At 40.5% G+C, this 25,188-nt stretch overlaps 2 protein-coding genes across 5 annotated transcripts in view; one reads left to right on the top strand and one right to left on the bottom strand.

Moving 5' to 3' along the window:
• INPP4A (inositol polyphosphate-4-phosphatase type I A) overlaps positions 1 to 15,178 on the top strand; it is a 148,516-nt gene extending 133,338 nt beyond the window's left edge. The window contains exons 25-26 of one of the 4 annotated variants that reach the window (XR_012325579.1): positions 1,507 to 1,658; positions 15,044 to 15,178. Coding sequence is in view for 1 of the 4 variants with exons in the window: in XM_073791066.1 (XP_073647167.1) it covers positions 1,507 to 1,540 (34 nt within the window). In the remaining 3 variants the exon portion in view is untranslated. Of the gene's footprint in view, positions 1 to 940; positions 1,085 to 1,506; positions 1,663 to 15,043 lie in introns of those variants that run through there. The other 3 variants (XR_004521711.2, XR_004521712.2, XM_073791066.1) reach the window with 3 other exon arrangements.
• Positions 15,179 to 15,806: 628 nt separating this feature from the next.
• COA5 (cytochrome c oxidase assembly factor 5) lies at positions 15,807 to 25,173 on the bottom strand. The gene is made up of 3 exons (XM_004315850.4): positions 25,002 to 25,173; positions 18,505 to 18,588; positions 15,807 to 16,334 (listed from the first exon to the last, which is right to left on the bottom strand). The coding sequence occupies exons 1-3, from the start codon at positions 25,098 to 25,100 to the stop codon at positions 16,293 to 16,295; spliced, it is 225 nt and encodes a 74-aa protein (XP_004315898.1). The 5' UTR covers positions 25,101 to 25,173; the 3' UTR covers positions 15,807 to 16,292.
• Between the last annotated feature and the right edge of the window lie 15 nt (positions 25,174 to 25,188).

The raw sequence follows: 25,188 nt of genomic DNA, 5'->3' as shown, positions 1-25,188 counted from the left end.
GTTGCCTCCATGTCCTGGCTATTGTGAATAGTGCTGCTGTGAACACTAGGGTGCATGTGTCCTTTTGAATTAGTATTTTCTCCACGTACACGCCCAGGAGTGGGACTACTGGACGACGTGGTAACTCCATTTTTAGTTAAGGGACCCCCCACACCGTGTCCACAGTGCCGGGTTCCATTCCCCTGAGCCCCTTCCTGAAACAGCAAACAGCAAGTTGGAACCAGTTTTGAAGTTTTCTTGCAAGATCCTCCTCAGCCTGATGTGTTCCTATGCTGCCGTCACAAGGTGGACCTTCGGGCACAGGGCCACCCCTTAGTCACATGACAGAGCTTCTGGCACTGCCGTCTTTTCTGGCCTGGGGAGTGCCAGGAGCCTGGGCCAGTAGAAGGGCCTGGCCTCAGGTTTGGACATCCTGTTGTGCTCTGGGCGTGGGCCCTTCCAGGACCAGCACCTACGAGCAAGCCCTTGTGAAACTCTCTACTTGCAGATGGACAAACTCTTCCCTTACAAGCCTCTATGAAGAGTTGACTTTTCAGGAAGTTGTAGTGCAGGTGCTGCTCTGCAGTGTACGAAACCCTAGTCCAGAAACAAAAGGTTCCCTGGAAGGGGACAGCTCAGGGCGCCTGACCTGCCCTACATGCTCATGAGGGTTGCCCAGAGGGAGGGCAGAGCTGCCTCACAGGTACTGATTACCTTTACACTTTTAAATGTACCTTCCTCTCAAAGGCCCTTTCCAAAAGTAGAAAGTAATTAAATTTACAGTGGATAAAATCCAGTATTTGAGAACAGGAAGGAAAACAGAAATGAAAGTGAAATAGGGGTGTATGTCAACCCAAAAGATTTTTCATTCCCACGAGCACGAAGCAGCACAGGCACTGGCAGGGGGAGAAGTGACAGGAGAGATGGAAACTTCTATTTAGCACACTCCATGCTCCCACAGGATTCTGGAAGCAGAACAGCACTGGCCAGAACTGACAGTCCGGCGCCTTGTTTACGCTGACCGTGGACAGTGACACCAGCACAGCAGATGTCAGCCTACAACGTGTCTGGAAGCCGAATGTTGACTTTTAGGTGGAGGGTGCAGGTGGGTTCTGTGCCGTGCTCTGAACTGCAGCGGGGCCCTGTGAGTGGGCGTACACAGGTGCCCCCCGCCCCCAGCCGTGGCCACCAGGGAGACTGCCCCAGTCTCAAGTTACAACTCTATCCTGTGCTGCCCAGGGGAGAATGCCCCTCCCCAGTCTATGCTGAGATTTGGCAAACGGCTAATAACGTTGTCTTTTTTTTTTTTTTTTTTTTTTTTTTGCGGTACATGGGCCTCTCCCGTTGCGGAGCACAGGCTCCGGACGCGCAGGCTCAGCGGCCATGGCTCACGGGCCCAGCTGCTCGGCAGCATGTGGGATCCTCCTGGACTGGGGCACGAACCCGTGTTCCCTGCATCGGCAGGCGGACTCCCAACTGCTGCACCACCAGGGAAGCCCTAACAACTTTGTCTTCTTTTTATTACAGTTATCACTACCCAAGCTCCGACACAGATTCCTGAGAGGGTGGGAACAGAATATCTGCACTCCAAATCCCTCCTCAGACCCCTTTTGTGCTTCACTACTTTGCAATGACTCTTCCTGCACCAGGCTTCCAGTGGGCCTTTTCAGCCAGTCCAGGCAGGTCTGCATTCAATTATAAATCTTTATGGTGCTGTCAGTCTCGGTTGTACCATTTAACAAAAAACAGCCAGGTTGGAGAGGACAGGAAGTGTGCTTGTTTCCAGAGCGAGGAAGAACACAGCTGCATTTGAGAGATGGATGTAGAGGCATATGGCAGCTCATCACTTCCTCCCTGCTGCTCGCCCTGCCCTTGGCTTCTGTGGTTTTCCCTTCCTGGTCTCTCACTCTGCCTCTTCACTCTGATTGGCTTGTTGTCCTCCACCCACCACTAGCACTATGGTGGTCCCTAGGTTTCTGTCCATAACTTCCTTCTATCATACTTCATATGCTTTTCCTGAAATACCTTATTAGTCATTCATATAGAATAAACTACCACTCAATTGCTAATGACTACCAAATTTCCAGATCCATCTAAACATCCAACCATATCTCAGTCATTCTACTTGAGTGTCTTGATGTCTCAAACAGCATGTCAACACCAAACTCATGCATTCTTCCCCCCCCCCCGCCCCCCCGCAAGCTGGCTGAGCTCTCCTCTGATAAATGACCTCACCTTCCACCCTGGGGTCACCTTCCCTCCCCTCCACATCCCATCAGCCACTAAGATCATATCTCTTCAACCCATTCCATAATTTCCATCCACACACTCACAGCCCTGGCCCACATCCACACTCCCTCTCAACTGGACCACCTCCCCATAGCTTTCTTATTCCTCCTTCAAGGCCCGTCTCAGGCATGCCCTTTTCTATGGCGATTTCTCTCCACAAAATGAGCTGGCCCTTAAAAAAGTCCTCAATCAGCCTTGACTATATGCGTATTATATTATGCATCTCTCATTCATCACGTTACTTACCTTTTACTTTGCCCAGCATGTTACTCTGAGTTACAACAGCAAGTGCAATGCCTGTCACACAGGAGCTATTCAAAAAAGCTCACCGAATGAAAAGATTTTTTTTTGATGTTCAGATGAAATCTTATTTCAGCACTAGACTGTTGCTTTTCTCTGTATATAATCAGTTATTCTCAACACATTATAAGGAGCCAAATTCAACAGGCTCAAGGGAGAAGGCAAAGTTAATGTATAGTGTGGCAAACACCAGGACAGTGGTTTTCTCTTGGGGGTGAGCAGGCAGGTCTCTGAGGAATGTTAAGCATTACAGAGGGTTCAGACAATATTCTGTTGATCTGGATGATAGTTACATGGTGATCTACTTTATAGTTAACTGGCAACATTATAAAAACACTATATTGGGACCAACCTCACACACCAGTGGGCAGGCACAAAAATTCTGCAGGCCAAAGGCAGTGGCACAATATATTTAAAGTGATAAAAGGGAAAAACCTACAACCAATAATCTACCCAGCAAAGCTTTCATTCTGATTGATGGAGAGATCAAAAGTTTTACAGACAAGAGCTAAAAGAGCTCCAAAAAACCAGCTTTACAAGAAATATTAAGGGAACTTCTCTAAGCAGAAAAGGCCATTACTAGAAACATGAGAATCAGGAAAGGAAAAAGCTCATTGCTAAAGATAAATATACAGTGAAGGTAGTAAATTAACCATGTACAAAGCTAGTAGAAGGTTAAAAGAAAAAAGTAAAGTCATCGACATCTTCTTTAAGCAGTTAATAGATACACAAAGCTGTAAAATGTGACATGAAAACTAGTAAGTGTTGAGGGAGGGGAGCAAAAATGCAGGGTTGTTAAAATGCATTTCATGTTAAGAGATTAGCAACTTAAAATAATCATTATATATACATGTGTGTGTGTATATATAGAGAGAGCTATACATAAACCTCATGGTAACTACAAGCCAAAAGTCAATAATAGATGCACACGCAAAAAAGAGAACGGACTCCAAACATAACTGAAGATAGTCATCAAATCACAAGGGAAGAGAACGAAAGAAGAAAGGAACAAAAAAGAACTACAAAAACAACCCCCAATTAACAAAACAGCAATAAGTACACATCTATCAATAATTACTTTAAATGTAAATGAGCTAAATGCTCCAATCAAAAGACACAGCATAGCTGAATGGATAGAAAAACAAGACCCGTATATATGAGGCCTACCAGACTTACTTCTGATCTAAAGACACACAGACAGAAAGGGGATAGAAAAAGGTACTCCCTGCAAATGGAAATCACAACAAAGTTGGGGTAGCAATATTAGACCCAAAACAAACAAAAAAACCCACCTTTAAAACAAAGACTATATAAAGAGACAAAGAAGGACATTATATAATGACCAAGCCATCAAGAAGATGTAACAATTGTAAATATATATGCACCCCACATAGGAGTACCTAAATACATAAAGCATATACTAACAGATAAAAAGGTACAAACCACCAGTAACACAGTAATAGCAGGGGACTTTTAACACCCCACCTACATCAATGGACAGGTCATCCAGAAAGAAAATCAATAAGAAAACACTGTGGCCTTAAATGACAAATTAGACCAGATGGACTTAATATATATAGAACGCTCCATCCAAGAGAAAGGAGAATGCATTCTTTTCAAGCACACATGGAACATTTTTCAGGATAGATCACATGCTAGCAATAAAGCCTCAGCATATTTAAGAAAACTGGAATCATCAAACATCTTTTTTGACCACAATGCTATCAGACTAGAAATCAACTACAAGAAACACAAACGTGGAGGCTAAACAATATGCAACTAAACAACCAATGGATCACTGAAGAAATCAAAGAGGAAATCAAAAGCTACCTGAAGACAAATGAAAAGAAAAACACAATGATCCAAAATCTATGGGACCCAGCAAAAGGAGTTCTAAGACAGAAGTTTATAGCAACAGCTTAAAAATAAAAATAAAAAAATCCCAACAAACAAAAGCCCAGGAGCAGCTGGCTTCACAGGTAAATTCTACCAAACATTTAGAGAAGAGTTAACACTTATCCTTCTCAAACTATTCCAAAATATTGTAAAGGAAGGAGTGTTTCCAAACTCATTTTAGGAGGCCAGCATCACCCTGATACCATAAGCAGACAAAGATATCACAAAAAAGAAAATTACAGGCCAATATCACTGATGAACACAGATATAAAAATCCTCAACAAAATATTAGCAAACTGAATTCAACAATACATTAAAAAGATCATACAACATGATCAACTGGAGTTAATCTCCGGGAGGCAAGGATGGTTCATTATCTGCAAATCAACCAATGTGATATATATATACCACATTAACAAACTGAAGAATAAAAATCATATAATCAAAAAACAAAACAAAAATCATATGATCATGTCAATACATGCAAAAAAGCTTTTAACAAAATTCAACAACCATTTATAACTCTCCAGAAAGTGGCTATAGAGGGAACATACCTCAACATAATAAAGGCCATATATGATAAGCCCACAGCTAACATCACACTCAACAGTGAAAAGCTAAAAACATTTCCTCTAAGATCAGAAACAAGACAAGAATGCCCACTTGCCACTTTTATTCAAAATAGTGTTGGAAGTCTTAGCCACAGAAATCAGACAAGAAACAGAAATAAAAGGAGATTAAATTGGAAAGGAAGAAATAAAACTGTCCCTGCTTGCAGATGACATGATACTATACGAAGAAAATCCTAAAGACGCCACCAAAAATCTCCTAGAGTTCATCAATGAATTCAGTAAAGTTGCAGGATACAAAATTAATATACAGGAATATGTTGCATTTCTATACACTAACAATGAACTTTCAGAATGAGAAATTGGGAAAACAACCCCATTTACCACTGCATCAAAAAGAATAAAATACCTAACAATAAATCTAACTAAGGAGATCAAAGACCTTTACTCGGAAAACTGTGAGACAGTGATGAAAAAATTGAAGATGACAGATGGAACGATACACTGTACCATGTTCATGGACTGGAAGAATCAGTATTGTTAAAATGACCATACTACCCAAGGTAATCTACAGATTCAGTGGAATCCTTATCAAAATACCAATGGCATTTTTCAAAGAACCACAACAAATAATTCTAAACTTTGTATGGAAACACAAAGACCCCAAATAGCCAAAGCAATCTTTAGAAAGAAGAACAGAGCTGGAGTTATCATACTCCATGACTTTGGACTATACTACAAAGCTATAGTCATCAAACCAGTATGGTACTGGCACAAAAACAGACACATAGCACAGTGGAACAGAATAGACAGCCCAGAAATAAACCCACACACTTATGGTCAATTAACCTATGACAGAGGAGGCAAGAATATACAAATGGGGAAAAGACGGTCTCTTCAATAAGCGGTGCTAGGAAAACTGGACAGCAACATGTAAATGAAATCAGAACATTTTCTCTCACCACATACAAAAAATAAACTCAAAATGGATTAAAAACCTAAGTGTAAGACTGGAAACCATAAAAAAAAAATCCTAGAAGAAAACATAGAACACTGATAAATTGCAGCAATTTTTTAGATCTGTCTCCTAAGGCAAAGAAAACAAAAGCAAAAATAAATGGGATCTAATTAAACTTAAAAGCTTTTGTAGAGCAAAGGAAACCACTGACAGAATGAAAAGACAGCCTACTGAGAGAAAATATTTGAAAATGATATGACCAATCAGGGGTTGATATCCAAAATATATAAAGAGCTCATACAGCTCAATATCAAAAAAAAAACCCCTGATTTTAAAATGGGCAGAAAACCTGAAAAGATATTTTTCCAAAGACAACATACAGATGGCCAACAGGCATATGAAAATCACTAATATCACTAATCATCAGAGAAATGCCAATCAAAACCACAACAAGATATCACCTCACACCTGTCAAAATGGCTATCATCAAAAAGAACACCAATAACAAATGTTGGTGAGGAGGTGGAAAAAAGGGAGCCTGTGTACTCTGTTGGTGGGAATGTAAATTGGTGCAGTCACTATGGAAACAGTATGGATATTCCTCAAAAAACTAAAACTAGAACTACCGTATGAGCCAGTAATTCTGCTCCTGGGTATATAGCCAAAGAAAATGAAAACACTAATTTGAAAAGATTAATATGCCCCAATGTTCACAGCAGCATTATTTACAATAGCCAACATATGGAAGCAACCTCAACAGATATGTGGATAAAGAAGACGTGGTGTGTATATATATATATATATGTACACACACACACACACATACACACTAGACGACTACTAAGCCATAAAAAAGAATGAAACTTTGCCATTTGCAACAATGTAGACAGACCTGGAGGGCATCATGCTTAGTGAAATAAGACAAAAACTATTTATCACTTATATCTGTAATCTAAAAAATAAAACGAATATAACAAAACAACCAGACTCACAGATTAACAGAGAACAAATTAGTGGTTACTAGAGGTTACTAGAGGGAAGGGGGGAGGGGCAAGACATGGGTACAGGATTAAGAAGTACAAACTACTATGTATAAAACAAACTACAAAAATATATTGTACAGCACAGAAAATATAGCCAATATTTTATAACTTTAAATGGATTATAATCTAAAAAAATTTTGAATCACTGTGTTGTACACTTGAAACTAACATTGTAAATCAACTATACCTCAATGAAAAAAACAATACCCTATGTACCTTCCTGTTATATTTAACAATAAAAATTACATGTTAATCCATCATTCAATGAAAAATCTGAAAAGAAAATTTAAAAAGCATTTCCACTTACAACAGAGTCAAAAAGAGTAAGGTAATTAGGAATAAACCTAACCACAGACACAAAAGTCTAACATACTGAAAACTACAAAAAGTTGCTGAAAAAAATTAAAGAAGACACCAATAAATGGAAAGAAATCCCATATGAATGGATTGGAAGAATTTATATTGTTAAGATGCCAATACTATCCAAAGTGTACAGATTCAACATACTCCCTGTCAAAATCCCACTGGTGTTTTTTGCAGAAATAGAAAAATCCATTCTAAAATTCACATGGAATCTCAAGGGACTGAATAGCCAAAACAATCTTGAAAAAGAAAAAAGTTGGAGGTCTAGTACTTCCTGATTTCAAAACTTAATAGAAAACGACAGTAATTAAAACAGTGTGGCAGGGCTTCCCTGGTGGCGCAGTGGTTGAGAGTCCGCCTGCCGATGTAGTGGACACGGGTTCTACCCCGGTCCGGGAAGATCCCACATACTGCAGAGCAGCTGGGCCCGTGAGCCATGGCCGCTAAGCCTGCGCGTCTGGAGCCTGTGCTCCGCAACAGGAGAAAGCCACAACAGTGAGAGGCCTGTGTACTGCAAAAAACAAACAAACAAAAAACAAAACAGTGGGGGCACTGGCTTAAAGACAGACACATAGTGCAGTGGAATAAAAAGGCCAGAAATAAACCCTGGTATAGATGGGCAAATAATTTTAAACAACGCAGAAGACCATTCAATGAGGAAAGGACGATCTTCTCAGCAGTACTGGGAAAACTGGATATCCACATGCAAAAGACTGAAATTGGACCCTTACCTTATATCAACTCAAACTGGAACAAAGACCTAAACATAAGAAGTAAAACAATACAGCTCCTAGGAGAAAACTTAGGGGAAGAGCTTTCTTGGACAGGGCAATGATTTCTTGGCTACAACACCAAAAGCACAGGCGACAAAAGTAAAAACAGATAAACTGGACTATATCAAAATTGCAAACTATGCATCAAAAGAACACAATCAACAGAGTGAAAAGAAATGGGAGAAAACATATCCAGATCACATATGTGGTAAGAAGTTAATATCATAATATACAAAGAACATCTAGAACTTAACGAAAGAGCAAACAACACTTTTTAAAAATGGGCAAAGAACCTGAATAGATATTTCTCCAAAGAAGATCTATAAATAGTTAACAAAGACCTGAAATGATAAAATGGTGCTCAACATCAGTAGAATTGGTGGTTACCAGCGGGTGGGAGGGAGGACAGGGTAATGGGGAGTTGTTTAATTGGTAGAGAGTTTCAGTTTTGCAAGATGAGAAGAGTTCTGGTGACTGGTTGCATAACAAGCTGAATTACATAACACTATTGAACTATATACTTAAAAATGGTTAAGATGTTAAATTTTTCATTATGTACATTTTATCACAACTAAAACTTAAAAATATAGGCACTAATAAAGGTATCAGAAATTATGTTGTAAATGGATTATAGACCTACATGTCAGCTAAAACTAAACTCTCAGGTGAAAACAGGAATAAATTTCCATAAGCTTGGAAGAGGCAGTGGTTTCCTTTAGATACACCAAAAGGAAAAATTGGAATTCATCAAAATTAACAACTGCTCCAAAAGACAGCATCAAGAAAGTGAAGATAAACTACAAACTGGGAGAAAACATGTCAAAGGCCAATCGTTTGTCTTTAAAAGGAACTTGTATACCTAATATACAAAAATAAAAAACAAAAAATCACAATAAAAAGACAACTCAAATGAAAAATGGACAAAGGATCTGAATAGACACTTTTACACACATATACAAATGGCCAATAAGCACATGAAAACATGCTCAATATCATTAGCCATTAGGGAAATGCCAATCAAAATCCCAATTCAATAACACTTCATACCAAATAGAATGACTGCAATCAAAAAGATGAAAAGTATATTGAGGTGCTCCTATGTTGGGTGCATATTTATTTACAATTGTTGTATCTTTTTCTTGGACTGATCCCTTGATCATTATGTAGTGTCCTTCCTTGTTTCTAGTAACAGTCTTTATTTTAAAGTCTACTTTGTCTGATATCAGTATTGCTACTCCAGCTTTCTTCTGATTTCCATTTGCATGGAATATATTTTTCCATATCCTCACTTTCAGTCTGTATGTGTCCCTAGGTCTGAGGTAGGTCTCCTGTAGACAGCATACATATGAGTCTTGTTTTGTACCCAACACAGGAGCACATGAATATATAAGGCAAATGCTGACAGACATAAAAGGGGAAATTGACAGTAACAAGTAACAGTGGGGGACTTTAACACCCCACTTACACCAATGGACAGATCATCCAGACAGAAAATTAATTAGGAAACATAAGCCTTAAATGACACATTAGACCAGATAGACTTAATTAATATTTATAGGACATTCCATCCAAAAGCAGCAGAATACACTTTCTTCTCAAGTGCACAGGAAACATTCTCCTGGATAGATCACATGTTGAGTCACAAATCAAGCCTTGGTAAATTTTAAAAAACTGAAATCATATCAAGCATCTTTTCTAATCACATTGCTATAAGATTAGAAATCAGCTACAGGAAAAAAAAACTGTAAAAAAAACACAAACACATGGAGGCTAAACAATATGTTACTATATAACCAATGGAACACTGAAGAAATCAAAAACTACCTACAAACAACAATGTAAACATGACGATCCAAAACCTATGGGATGCAGCTAAAGCACTTCTAAGAAGGAAGTTTCAGCAATACAATCTTATTTCAAGAAACAAGAAAAATCTCAAATAACCTAACCTTATACCTGAAGCAACTACAGAAAGAAGAACAAACAAAACCCAGAGTTAGTAGAAGGAAAGAAATCATAAAGATCAGAGCAGAAATAAATGAAATGGAGACAAAGAAAACAATAGCGAAGATCAATGAAACTAAAAGCTGGTTCTTTGAGAAGATAAACAAAATTGATAAAACTTTAGGCAGACTCATCAAGAAAAAAAGGGAGAGGACTCCAATCAATAAAAATTAGAAGTGAAAAAAGTTACAGTGGACACCACAGAAATACCAAGGATAGTAAGAGACTACTACAAGCAACTACACACCAATAGAATGGACAATCTAGAAGAAATAGACAAATTCTTAGAAAGGTACAACCTTCCAAGACTGAACCTGGAAGAAACAAAATATGAACAGACTAATCACAAGTACTAAAATTGAAACTGTGATTAAAAATCTTCCAAGAAACAAAAGTCCAGGACTATGGCTTCACAGGTGAATTCTCGTAAACATTTAGAGAAGAGTTTACACCTACCCTTCTGAAACTTCCAAAAAATTGCAGAGGAAGAAACACTCCCAAGCTCATTCTACGAGGCCAACATCACCCTGATACCAAAACCAGACAAAGCTATCACAAAAAAAGGAAATATCACTGATGAACAAAGATGCAAAAATCCTCAACAAAATACTAGCAAACCAAATCCAACAACACATTCGAAGGATGACACAACATGATCAAGTGGGATTCATCCAGGGATGCAAGGATTTTTCAATATCTGCAAATCAGTGTGATAAACCACATCAACAAATTGAAGAATAAAAACCCTATGATCACCTCAGTAGATGCAGAAAAAGCTTCTGACAAAATTCAACTCCCACTTATAATAAAAACTCTCCAAAAAGTGGGCATAGAGGGAACCTACCTCAACATAATAAAGGCCATATATGACAAACCCAGAGCGAACGTCATTCTCAATGGTGAAAAACTGAAAGCACTTCCTCTAAGATCAGGAACAAGACAAGGATGTCCACTCTTGCCACTTTTATTCAACATAGTTATGGAAGTCCTAGCCACGGCACTCAGAGAAGAAAAAGGAATCCAAATTGGAAAAGAAGAAGTAGAACTGTCACTATTTGCAGATGATATGATACTATATATAGAAAATCCTAAAGATGCTACCAGAAAACTACTAAAGCTCATCAATGAATTTGGTAAAGTTGCAGGATACAAAATTAATACACAGAAATCTCTTGCATTCCTATATATTAACAACAAAATATCAGAAAGAGAAATCGTACTATATGTGGCACATATATACAATGGAATATTACTCAGCCATAAAAAGAAACGAAATTGAGCTATTTGTAATGAGGTGGATAGACCTAGAGTCTGTCATACAGAGTGAAGTAAGTCAGAAAGAAAAAGACAAATACCGTATGCTAACACATATATATGGAATTTAAGAAAAAAAATATCATGAAGAACCTAGGGGTAAAGCAGGAATAAAGACGCAGACCTCCTAGAGAACGGACTTGAGGTTATGGGGAGGGGGAAGGGTGAGCTGTGACAGGGCGAGAGAGAGTCATGGGCATATACACACTAACAAACGTAGTAAGGTAGATAGCTAGTGGGAAGCAGCCGCATGGCACAGGGATATTGGCTCGGTGCTTTGTGACAGCCTGGAGGGGTGGGATAGGGAGGGTGGGAGGGAGGGAGACGCAAGAGGGAAGACATATGGGAACATATGTTTATGTATGACTGATTCACTTTGTTATAAAGCAGAAACTAACACACCATTGTAAAGCAATTATACCCCAATAAAGATGTTAAAAAAAAAAAAAAAAGAGAAATCAAGAAAACAATCCCATTTACCACCTCATCAAAAAGAATAAAATAACCTAGGGCTAAACCTACTTAAGGAGGCAAAAGACCTGTACTCAGAAAACTATAAGATACTGATGAAAGAAATCAAAGATGACACAAACAGATGGAGAGATAGACCATGTTCTTGGATTGGAAGCATCAATATTGTGAAAATGACTATACTACCCAAAGCAATCCACGGATTCAATGCAATCCCTATCAAATTACCAAAGGCATTTTTCACCGAACTAGAACAAGAAATTTTACAATTTGTATGGAAACACAAAAGACCCCAAGTAGCCAAAGCAATCTTGAGAAAGAAAAACTGAGCTGGAGCAATCAGGCTCCCTGACTTCAGAGTATACTACAAAGCTACAGTCATCAAAACAGTATGGTACTGGCACAAAAACAGAAATACTGATCAATGGAACAGGACAGAAAGCCCAGAGATAAACCCACACACCTGTAGTTACCTAATCTATGACAGAGGCAAGAATACACAATGGAGAAAAAACAGTCTCTTCAATAAGTGGTGCTGGGAAAACTGGACAGCTACATGTAAATGAATGAAATTAAAACACTCCCTAACACCATACACAAAAACAAACTCAAAATGGATTAAAGACCTTATAAAACTCTTAGAGGAAAACATAGGCAGAACACTCTTTGACATAAATCACAGCAAGATCTTTCTTGATCCACCTCCTCGAGTAATGAAAATAAAAAACAAACAAATGGAACCTAATGAAACTTAAAAGCTTTTGCACAGCGAAGGAAACCATCAACAAAACAAAAAGTCTTCAAAATGGGAGAAAATGTTTGCAAACGAAGCAACCGACAAGGGATTAATCTCCAAAATATACAAACAGCTCATGCAGCTCAATAACAAAAAAACAAACAACTCAATCAAAAAATAGGCAGAAGATCTAAATAGACATTTCTCCAAAGAAGACATACAGATGGCTAAAAAGCACATGAAAAGATGCTCAACATCGCTAATTATTAGAGAAACGCAAATCAAAACTACAATGAGGTATCACCTGACACCAGTCCGAATGGCCATCATCAAAAAATCTACAAACGAGAAATGCCGGAGAGGCTATGGAGAAAGGGGAACCCCCCTACACTGTTGGTGGGAAGGTAAATTGGTACAGCCACTATGGAGAACAGTATGGAGGTTCCTTAAAAAATTAAAAATAGAGCTACTTTATGATCCAGCAATCCCACTCCTGGGCATATATCTGGAGAAAACCGTAATTCAAAAAGATACATGGGGCCCTCCCAATGGTTAAGAATCCGCCTGCCAATGCAGCAGACACGGGTTTGAACCACGGTCTGGGAAGATCCCACGTGATGTGGAACAACTAAGCCCGTGCACCACAGCTACTGAGTCTGCACTCTAGAGCCACAACTACTGAAACCCACATGCCTAGAGCCCTGCTCTGCAACAAGAGAAGCCACTGCAGTGAGAAGCCCGCACACCACAACGAAAAGTAGCCCCCACTCACCACAACTAGAGAAAGCCCGTGCACAGCAACGAAGAAGCAACACAGCCATAAATAAATAAACAAACAAAAAGATACAAGCACCCCAATATTCGTTACAGCACTATTTACAATAGCCAGGACATGGAAGCAACCTAGGTGTCCGTCAACAGAGGAATGGATAAAGAAGGTGTGGTACATATATACAATGGAATATTACTCAGCCATAAAAAAGAACGGAATAATGCCATCTGCAGCAAGATGGGTGATCCTAGAGACTGTCATACTGAGTGAAGTAGGTCAGACAGAGAAAGACAAATATTGTATGATATGCCTTATATGTGGAATCTAAGAAAAGGGTACAAATGAACTTACCTACAAAACAGAAATAAAGTTACAGATGTAGAAGTTACCTACAAAACAGAAATAAAGTTACAGATGTAGAAAACAAGCTTATGGTTACTAGGGGGTAAGGGAGGGAGCAGGGATAAACTGGGAGATAGGGATAGACATATACCCACTACTATATATAAAATAGATAACTAAGAAGGACCTACTGTATAGCACAGGAAACTCTACTCAATACTCTGTAATGGCATATATGGGAAAAGAATCTAAAAAAGTGAGTATATGTTTATGTATAACTGATTCACTTTGCTGTACACCTGAAACTAACACAACATTGTAAATCAACTATACTCCAATAAAAATTTTAAAAAATAAAATTTTTAAGAAGTTATAATAAAAAAACCCAAAAGGTGAAAAATAACAACTATTGGTGATATGGAGAAATTAAAATCCTCATACATTACTGGTGGGAATGTAAAATGATGTAGCCACTGTGGAAAAGTTTGGCAGTTTATCAGTTAAAGATGGAGTTATCATACGACACAGTAATACCGCTCTTAGGTATATAACCCAAAGAAATGAAACATGTCCGGATAAAACTCATTAATAAATAAATGTTCATATCATTAGTCATAATAGCCCCAAAGTGCAAATAACCCAAAATTTCCTCAACTGATGAATGGATTTAAAAAATGTGGTATATCTATACTATGGTATATTATTCAGCAATAAAAAGCAATGAAGTACAGATAGATGCTACATATAGATGAAACTTGAAAACATGGTGAAAGAAGCCAGTCACAAAAGGCTACATATTACATATTTCTGTGTTTATGAAATGTCCAGAATAAGCAAATCTACAGACACAGAAAATGTATGAGTTGTTGCCAAGAGCTGGTGGGGGGGGGGGGGTGGGGGGGGGGAGGAGGGAGTAACTGCTAATGGAGATGGGGCTTCTCTTTGGGGTGATGTAAATGCCCTGGAATTAGACAGTGGTGATGGCTTCATGACTGGGCTTCATGACTGTGACTATTAAAAAAAAAAAAACACTGAAATTGTATACTTTAAGGGTGAATTTTATGGTATTTGAATTTCTTCCAATGAAGCTCTCAATAAAGCTGTGACTAAGAAAAAGATAGGGTTCTATAAAATAATTTGAGTTTCTTATCAAACTTAACTTTTAATAAAAGTTGTAGCACTTAAGCAGGTATACAAGAGGTATTGAAAAAATCTATCCTTTTCCCTTTCCCAGTGAATAGTATATACAACAGACCTCAGTGAATTTCTGCAACAAGGATCAGTGCTGATGTGGAATTCTCACAACTTTAGGTGAACCTTTAAGAAAGCAAATGAGCTACAGAATACCTTGATTGCTTTAACTCCAGTGACCTGCAGGTCTATGAAGAAGCTATGGCTCCTTCCATTATTCTTCAATACTGAAAAAAAAAAAAAACTGGAAACTTGGATTCACATCTGGCTCTACTGTATTATGTGATTGGAATAAAATTACATGATTCTAAACTTTTACAAGCATTTCATGGTTTTCAGTCTTGCCTTCTATAGTCAATACCTACTGGCTCTGAATCCTTCTTTCCTTTTAGGATAAAGCCCAGCATTCATTCAATGAGATTCTGACATGAGTTACCAAATACAGTGCATAAGACCCAGGCCTGGCCAAGATCATGGGGTCCCATCCCTTTTTCCACAGGGACTACAGGTCTAATTCAGGGGCAGGTGTTAGAGTCCTTTTGTAGGGTCTGATTAGTGGACCCTAGAAAAGGAGGTTATCTCTCTTCTTTTTGGGTCACAGACCTTAAGGATGTGTGCTTTTGATGGCCTCATTCCCATTATGTAGAAAGGGCCAGCCTAAAAACGAGGTCAGGAGACAGAGAAAAACAGTCAAGAGATGGAGGCAAGGAGCCCTGGCAGCATAATCCCAGGCCTTGTATCCAGCTATGCCTAATGAGTGATATTAATGTTTTGAGGTTGTTACTTCAGTGATTCAGTGCAAGGGAAGCATTTCTTCTCCAAGGAATCAAACACAATTTATTTTAGAACTAAATAGTACAGACTGAATAAAAGAAAGTTTTATCCTAAACTTTCAAGATAGACATTTTCTCACCAGGCACCATGTTGATTTTAACAGTCCTGTTAGTGGCCTTCACAATATTCACGAAGGATGTACAAACTGTGTCATTTGGTTGAGAAGTCAAGTTTGAAAATAATCTTTCCATTCTCTGTGCTTCAGAACAATTCTTAAAACACATCTAGTATGTTCTTAGCTCGTAACTATTCAATTAAATTTTTCTTCTAAAAATAACTTAGAGCAAGAGAAGCATTTACTTCATACATACTCATCCATTTTCTTCAGTGTTCCATGGAGGAAGAAACTGCTCCAACCGAACAGATGTAACAAAAAGTATGTTTCTTATTTTGGCTTCTCTGTTTTAATGACAGAGAAAATCCTTTGTTGTTTTCATCTTGGTTTCAACATAGTAGTATCAATATCCTTTTCTTCCCCTGAATCTTGATCTGGCATCCAACTGAAAATAAATATACAATTAAATAATATTCTGGACACCATAATTAAACACAGATTTGGTAACAGGTGTCACTATATGAGAGAAGTAAACCAGTTTCCAGCACACTCAAAAAGGCCATGGTCACAGCTCCCAAGGGGGGGGAAAAAAAGATGGCGTTAAAAACGAAAGTTCCATTTAAGGTCACAATAAGGATTTTCTTCTTGAGTCCAAATTTCATTTATCTTTTTCTCTGAAGTACACTCAATGTATGTTGTTCTTCAAACAAACTTGACTTTCTAATTAGGTTTTGTTTGGGTTAATATTCAAGTGTTTTTTAAATCTTTAAATAGTAACTGAAAAGAGGAAAGAGCCTTGAACAATGTTACTGACACTTTAGTATTAAAAGTCCTTAAATTACTACTCATAGGTCAATTCTATGTTCTTTCACTTAAGCCTCACAGTGCAGCCACTTCTTAAGGGTGGTGTGGTAGTGTGAAGGGTCCTAGTCAGTAGAGAAGGCAAAATTGCATAGACAGTCAATACCACTCCCTAGAAATTCCATAGGAAGGAATTATTTTAGAGTTAAACCCTATTAATGAGGACAACACAGCCAGTGTGAGACAGACTGCTATTTCTTCATCTGAGCACTAGATAAAGTAGCTAAGAACCACATTTTCAAAAAATAAATAAATAATCTTCAAACATGGGAATCATGATCAGGATGATGAGAAGCTTATATTAAGAGGGAACAGCCCATTCAAACTCACCATCTCACCTTCACTCTGGGTCGTACACTCACTGTTTGAAATATCAAGCAAAATTACCAGCACAATTTAAATTATTTTGTTTCAGGTTTTTGCCAAGAGTGCATAAGTTACAACAGTTAAGTGTGAGGCAACTCCACTATGCTGGAGGACTAACAGTGAGTCACAGTCTTAAGGGCTGCAAGAATCTCTAAGTCTGTTAAAAAGTTCCCTATACTGCTCTTTCTGGAGTCCAAAAGTATGAGTGAAGCTCTGCCTTGTACTGATATTTGAAATGGTCAGAAGCATGTTTACTTTTTATTCAAGATGGTTACAAATTTCTGCAGAAGGTAGATAAATTGTGGGAAATTTTTACATGTTCTGATTTCTTAAAGTTCTTTGGAGATCAAAGACTGATGTTCAGGCCACGAATTACAGGGAGTTTATTACAAATTCAATCATTACGATTAAAAAGGACAACTCATCACCTCTTACAGTAACTGTTCTTTATAACTTCTCAATTATTTAAACATGATCTGACATTCTTGGAAGATCTAAAGGCTTGCATCTTACATGGGTAACAAAACTATGTGAGAGAAGGCAAGAAAATCCTCTTTTCTTACATTAAATGACGGGAAAATATGGCAAAGAACTGTGTCACTTGAGAAAAGAAAGAGAGCATGGCTAAATTTAATCTAACTTTACACCTCCCAGGATCTGGTTAGTTAGCAAACATGCTCAAGTTCTTGTCTGGCCTCCCAGACCATAATATCCTGTACTCTCTGCTTCTCCTATCAACAAAAGGGAAGGGATCTGAGTGCTGTCCCTCAACAAACAAAAGCAGGTTAGCAAGTCCAAGTTACTGCTGTCTTTAGAGGGATGTCCATTTTTCTGATTTCGTATTTTCTTTTCACAAAGAGAAGGCTCCTGGTTTCTATTCCAAAGATCTTTGTAGATATTTGGAATCAAAGAACACTAGAGTAGAAACCATGAGATTTGTAATGTCCTCTTAGGCTGTCTTTCCACAATCCCTCACTCTACAAATTCAAACACAGACACCAACATCTTCTCCTAATCACACCAACATGTAAGGCACAGTGCACGCACCACAGACCCCACATTATGGGTCTGTGTGTAGCTGCCAAATGACCCACATACACAGTGACCAACCTCAACTGTGCCCCATCTACACCTGCCAAGACTGAACTCTCTCTCTTTCAAAACTCCATGAAGTTTAGCTGCTGTGGTTAGCAGAACAGCAATAACGGAACAATCAGCTGTGGGTGTGCATGAATGCCACCTCACGTTAATTCACTGGGGAAGAAAAAATACATCCTTTTTTCCAAGTGATATCACTGCAACCTATTTATAATTACTAAGTCACTCACATATTTAACTCCACAGAGCTAATTTCTATCATAAGCTTTTAAAAATCGTTAGCTACTTACCACTGATCTTTTACACTCAAAAAATGAGTATTTCAAAGCTTTGCAGTTTCCTTCCTTCAGACACTGCCGAGGGGATTTTCCTTCCTATGACACATAAAACAATATAAATACCTGAAAAATTTTCTCACAAAGTACAAAATAACCGTCCTTCTGGAAATAGTTCTTTTTTAAAAAGTTAAGGAAAAGCAGAAAACAATAATATAAGAAATAATTCATAATTCATTTTGACTGTTGGTACTTAAGAAAAAAAGGATAGAATGAAAAAATATGTAAAATAATTTTGGGGCACTTTAAGGGTGCCCTTGAATTTTTGAAAACGCTGGTTTCCATGGGATACTTTTCTTTAAAATGTTTATATAAAAATCTAGAAACTGTTATCTTCACCTCCTCATGTGTAAGAAAGGGAAAGAGTAAAGGTGAAAGTAGTAACAGGGTTTCTTCAGGGTTTTTAAAACTTTCACACTCAAGAAGTCCTAAAGACAGAGAAGAAAGTAGTGTGTGTGACACAGAGAGAGAGAGGGAGAGAGGGAGGGAGAGAGAGAGAGGGAGGGAGTGGGGGGAGGGGGGAGAGAGAGGGAGGGAGAGAGAGGGAGGGAGGGAGAAGGAGGGAGAGAGAGGGTGGAAGGGGGAAGAGAGAGAGAGGGAGGGATGGGGAGAGAGGGGGAGGGGGAGGGAGGGAGAAAGAGGGGGAGGAAAGGGGGAGAGAGAGGGAGAGAGAGAGGGAGAGAGAGGGGGAGAGAGAGGGAGAGAGAGGGAGGAAGGGGGGAGGGGGAGAGAGGGAGGGAGAGAGAGAGAGGGAGGGAGTGAGGGAGAAGGAGGGACTGAGGGAGGGAGGGGGAGAGGGAAGGAGAGATGGAAAGAGGAAGGGGGAGAGAGGGAGGGAGAGAGAGAAAGTGGGGAGAGGGAGGGAGAGAGAGAGGGAGGAAGGGGGAAGAGAGAGAGAGGGAGGAAGGGGGGAGAGAGAGGGAGGGACAGAGGGAGGGAGAGATAGAGAGGGAAGGAGGGATAGGGAGGGAGAGAGAAAAAGGGAAGGGGGGAGAGAGGGAGGGAGGGAGAAGGAGAGAGAGAGGGGAGGAATGGGAGAGAGGGAGAGAGAGAGGGAGGGAGGGAGAGAGAGGGAGGGAGTGAGGGAGAAGGAGGGAGTGAGGGAGGGAGGGGAGAGGGAGGGAGAGATGGAAAGAGGAAGGGGGAGAGAGGGAGGGAGAGAGAGTGGGGAGAGGGAGGGAGAGAGAGAGGGAGGAAGGGGGAAGAGAGAGAGGGAGGAAGGGGGGAGAGAGGGAAGGAGGGGGAGGGAGGGAGAAAGAGAGGGAGAGGAAAGGGGGAGAGAGAGAGGGAGAGAGAGGGAGAGAGAGAGGGAGGAAGGGGGAGAGAGAGGGAGGAAGGGAGAGAGAGGGAGGGAGGGAGGGAGAGATAGAGAGGGAAGGAGGGATAGGGAGGGAGAGAGAAAAAGGGAAGGGGGGAGAGAGAGAGAGGGAGAAAGGGGGGAGAGAAAGAGTGGGGAGAGAGGGAGGGAGGGAGAAGGAGAGAGAGAGGGAGGGAGGGAGGGAGGGTGTGCACATGAGCGATCAGGAATGCTGTAGTGCTGAATGGGAGGGTTTGTTCTGGAAGGTAGTATCAAGTGGCTTTAAAGTCTCCAATTACAATATCGTTTTAATGCAAGCAAGTTTATCTCCAACACATCTCTGTGTTTTCCCACCCCCTACTGCCACAGTCAAGCTCTCTATTCTGAGAAGCTCACTGAGTAAGAATTTGAAGAGGAGAGTGAGATTTTAACAGAATTTATATATACTTGGAAGGGAAGATCTGCCTGGGCCCAGTGTGAAATTAACTGGTCTTTAAGCAGTGAAAGCTCATAAGAGCTTAAGAAAAATGGATTAAACCATTCCCTTTCTGCCATCAAGACAGGACAGTGCTACAAGAACACATTCACAAGGGAAGTGCTTATTTCTGACTCTTAACAAGTAAGACTAATTTAAAAATCACACTTGACAAAGTAACTGCAAAACTAGATTAAGAGCTAAAATTTAGTAGTATTTTAGTAGGTAAACATGGGATAGAAATGACTTCATTATCATATCTTCATTATCTTAAAATATTTTGAACAAATTTACTGCCATAAATTGAACACAAAGGCACTTAAATATATTGGACACAAAAGCATCTACAGAAAGTATATTTCACAACTCAAAGAAGCAAGATTAAAATTTAACCACTGCAAACTTTCTTTTTGAACCCCCTATCCTACTAATTTATCTAGTAACTAAACACTCACAAGGACTAATTTATTTTAAAATAAATTCAGAACTGTCCTACATCAGTTTAGCAGGAGGTTAAAAAGTAAATACAAGATATTCCTGTCTACACAGAGCTTCAAACAGCAGGTAGGAAAAGGTATACACATGCTAATGTTCACTGGCAGTGTGAGCAAGTCACAAAGTGGGGGAGGTAATGGGGAGGGGGGAGGGAAAGGTGCTGAGGGGGTTCCCCTTTCCCAGCACTGTAAATGCATAAAACAACATCTGGAAAAGGGAGACTGAACTTGAATTTTCTGAATCACCTGAGGTTTAACGACATTAAACTAACTTGCAATTCACAAGGGAAAAAAATCAAAACCTTACATTTTATTACTGTTAAAGAAATAATAAATAAATCATATACTGCTCATAAACTTTACCTTTATGCAGTGCTTCACGATATAAAGGAAGATCGTGAAATCTTCCAACTCGAAGTGAATTCCAATGCAAAATGAATCAAGCAATTTTGTCTGAGAGTAAAAATGACCCTGTTCCATGTTAACTTTAAACGCTCAAACAGCCCCAATTAGGTGCCCTAAAGTCTGAACAGCTTTAGTGCTGGTTCTCAACATTTCAGAAAGATGTTAATGAGGTCGGCTAGAGTACTACTTAAGTAGAAAGCTCTGGTGTAACTTAAATTTCACCTGCTCTTCATTATCAAGGATTTCCCCTCAAGCAGATTTTGATACCCCGACTCCACCACTGCAATCACTCTCCAAAACCTTTATTTTGCAAGTTGCAGTCACACTCCTAGTTTTTACTGTGAAAAAAGCTACAAGGTACCATATCTATGGCATTCCTGATCCCCAGGAATCCTGGTCACATTCCAGACTTTATGTCTGTTGGACCCTAGATTTGAATTGTCATCTACATCAGTGAATCTCAAAAGTGAACCAGAACAGAGTAGCAAGCTTCTCTGCACTATAATATTCCTCCCTCAAACTCTGTAATGAGGTTGCCCACATGAACAACATAGAGATAAAAGACTATAACTATACAAAAGACTGGGGCTTCCCTGGTGGCGCAGTGGTTGAGAGTCCGTCTGCTGATGCAGGGGACACAGGTTCGTGCCCCGGTCTGGGAAGATCCCACATGCCGCGGAGCGGCTGGGCCCGTGAGCCATGGCCGCTAAGCCTGCGCGTCCGGAACCTGTGCTCCGCAACGGGAGAGGCCACAACAGTGAGAGGTCCACGTACCTCAAAAATATAAATAAATAAATAACAAGGGGACTATAATTTCAAAAAAAAAAGACTGTAATTTATAAACTGATGCTTCCCCAAACCGTATCTGAGATGCCATCTTTTTCACAAGCTTTCAACCCATACTGCCAACTGCCTACCGGGAAGATCCATCTAGATACTACACTTAAGAGAGAAATATTACTTCATCTTCCTCCACCTCCACCCCTAATGGCAGATTGCTAATTGCCCCCTTAATATTCACTCTTCCTTTTGAGTGGGGCATATGGCTGAGCTAGATTTCCCAGCCACCTTGCAGCTGGGTATGGTCATGTGACTAAGTTCTAGCCAATGGAATATGCAGGGAACTGAAATGTAAAACTTCTGGGTTGGTCTGTAATGGAAAGTGGCTTGCCCCACTTTCCTCCCCCATGTTACTAGGCCTGATGATGTGGAAGCAAGGCAGTCTTGGACCAGGAGTGGGAGAGTAACATCCTAACTCCCATCACAGCACCTGACACCACCAATCAACAGTGCTTAGGTCCATGGAAGACAGAGAGGATCAGACTAGACCCTACTTATAGGCAAACAAGAAAGAGAATTCTCTCTTTTAAGCCACTGTTATTCTGGGTCTCTGTAATATTCGTCTGAACCTATAACCCAACTAAGACACTCCCAAGCTTATTTGCCTTCTGAGGTCAAGACTGGTGATTCCCAAACATGGCTGTATCCAAGAATCAACCTGAGACACTTTTAATTTACAAGGGAGATGGGGAGAGCAGTGGAATCTGTACTTTTAAGCTCTCCACCTCCATCTCCAGGTGATTCTGATGAAAAGTCAGCAGGTCTGGAAGCTGTTAATAGACACAAGGGAGATAACTTGTAATTGAGTTCCTTGGGCACAGTTTCAACGCCTAGGAGTCAGAATCCTAAGAAGTTTATCCAAGAGATGCCTTTTGAATCTGCTTTTTCCTTGTTTCTCTCCTTGTTTCTCTCTCTCAGCCCCACCAGAGTTTACATCCTTTTCACCATTACCCTGAGCTTCTCTGAGCCCCTACAGTTCCTTGGCTATCTCTCAGTGCAGCCCCAGAACTAAGTATTTTATGTTTAATTCCTCCCTAAAGTAAAGTCTAGCAGCTTTGCAGGTGGGTTAAAGATTGGCAAGGAGAGACTATAGCATCATCTGCCAAAAGATCAGATTAATTTCTTTATTCAAGGAGCTGAGGAATCAAAAACCTTATCATAAATGAGGTGGCCATACACAGCAGGCATATACCTCAGCAGAACTCCCCTTGGTCTTGAGTTCCTAGTGGGGAGGGGTGGGCTAGAGCTGCCAGTGACACCATCCGAGAAGGTAGGATATCCGCCTGGATTTGCATAACTCAATGTTTTGCCTCAGTATTGCCATTTTATAGTCCAGTTGAAGTGACCATTCAGGATGAATTTAACTCAATCTGTCAATGCACTTCTATTTAAGAGACTCTTTATCTGAAAACACCACGTTTTCCTAGTTGACCAAATTCAGCAACAAAAAGGCCACATACTCAGTGGGGGAAAGCAACATCCGTACAATGTGTCCGGGTCATTACGTCTGCCTACACCTTCCGAGCTTCCCAGAGATCCAATTTCTACAGTGTGTCCCATTCATCTGTATGTCCCCTCAATCAGACCTGGCACTCAAATGTTTGCTAAATCAATCAATCACTGCAAAAAACCAATTTGGTGTTCTCCTTGCCACCAGTATTCTCTTCCACTTCCAGAGTTTCTTTCCTCAGTCCTACTCTGTGCCGGAGCTGCTCACTGTGACACCCGTCACCCATGGCAACCGTCCTCTCAAACCTTCCGGCACATTCCCCGTCCTCCAGCCCAGCAGGGCACCAGCTTCTCGTGGGCCTGCCACATCTCCATGATTCTGCACGTGTTCTTTCAGATTCCCCCCACAAACACTACAGCCTCCACTCCTTTCCTTGATAAACTACTACTCATCCTTTAAGACTCAGAGCAAATGTTACCTCCTCCTGTGAGAAGTTTCCAAATTCTCAAGCAAAATCAGTTGCTCTCCACTGGGTGCCCGAGGCATTTTGCTCCTCTACTCATAAAACAAGTATTTACTCAATGCTTACACAGCCCTTGCCAAAAACAGTGAACCAAATGTAAAACATGAATCAGCAGAAACACCAATATAGCCTCATGGTTGATGTCCATTTTCGCGTAGTTGTCTTTTCTTTGAAATAAAGGCAACTTCCTGAAATTACATCTCCGAATGCAAAAATAATTGCACCCAACGGATTGCCCTCTCATCAGGCCTTGGTGAGCGGAAAAGGTACTTGTGCTTTGGTTGGGTTCAAGGCCAGAACCCAGGTTCCCCAGTCGACTTTGAACCTCTGCATTCACACTGGCTCCTGAGAAGACCTGGGGCTGTAGTGAGGGAAAAACAGGAGAGCAATAGCTCCCATCACAGCACGTAAAACCACAAGATCCACGGTAGGGGGAGCAAGATACAAAGTGGTGAAAATAAAGAGCTGCCTCATTTACAACTTACGCAGGAATGCACAGAACTCAACTCAGCAACACGTTCAAACCAACACAGGGTAGGCAGAGAATCTATTCAGCCACCACTGAACACAGAAAGGAGAATTTACTAGGCAATAGTGTGCCAGGTTCATGTAATTACCTCCTAATTTACTGATTCTTATTTTCTAGGGCTCAAGAAACCTTTCTTATTCTCCTTTATGCCTCCAGAACCTAGCAGAGTGGCAACACTCCGTGTTTCTCGACCCGAAATAGTTTAACCTTTACAAAAACCCAACGGGGCGGCACCGTTCTCTCCAATTTCACACCACCTGGGAAGTGAGGCTCTGACAGTGGATGCGCCCAAATTCATTAAGTTGGAGCTGCGTTCGACACCGAGGACGGCGAACTCCGAGGCACTTCTCTTGACTATCGCCGCGGCCGGCCGAGAGCCCTCCACCGGCCCCGCCTCCCCGCTTCGGGCGTAGGTCACCCGAGCGCCCGGCCGCGCTACCTGGAGCACGCAGTCCGACTGCAGCAGGCACGCGCCGAGGTCCTCCTTCAAGCCCGCGCACGCGCCGCCCTCCGGCTTGTCCTCGTAATAGCGGGGCATGACTGTGCCTTCCGCCAGCTGCTATCCAAACCCGCTCCACTCCGCGACGGCCCCGACTTGACTGAACGCCAGCGACGCCGCGGCGGGC

This window comes from Tursiops truncatus, chromosome 14 (assembly GCF_011762595.2).
Source record: "Tursiops truncatus isolate mTurTru1 chromosome 14, mTurTru1.mat.Y, whole genome shotgun sequence".
NCBI classification, from domain to species: Eukaryota; Metazoa; Chordata; class Mammalia; order Artiodactyla; family Delphinidae; genus Tursiops; species Tursiops truncatus.
The sequence above is the reverse complement of the archived record's forward strand: the minus strand, read 5'-3'. Positions and strand labels throughout refer to the sequence as shown.

Excerpts from the sequence above, each read along its gene's own strand:
- COA5 (XM_004315850.4), bottom strand. The coding sequence starts at position 25,100 with ATGCCCCGCTATTACGAGGACAAGCCGGAGGGCGGCGCGTGCGCGGGC. Across the intron at positions 18,589-25,001 it reads AGTCGGACTGCGTGCTCCAG|GAAGGAAAATCCCCTCGGCA; the intron begins GTAGCGCGGCCG and ends TATGTGTCATAG. Across the intron at positions 16,335-18,504 it reads TTGAGTGTAAAAGATCAGTG|TTGGATGCCAGATCAAGATT; the intron begins GTAAGTAGCTAA and ends ATTTATTTTCAG.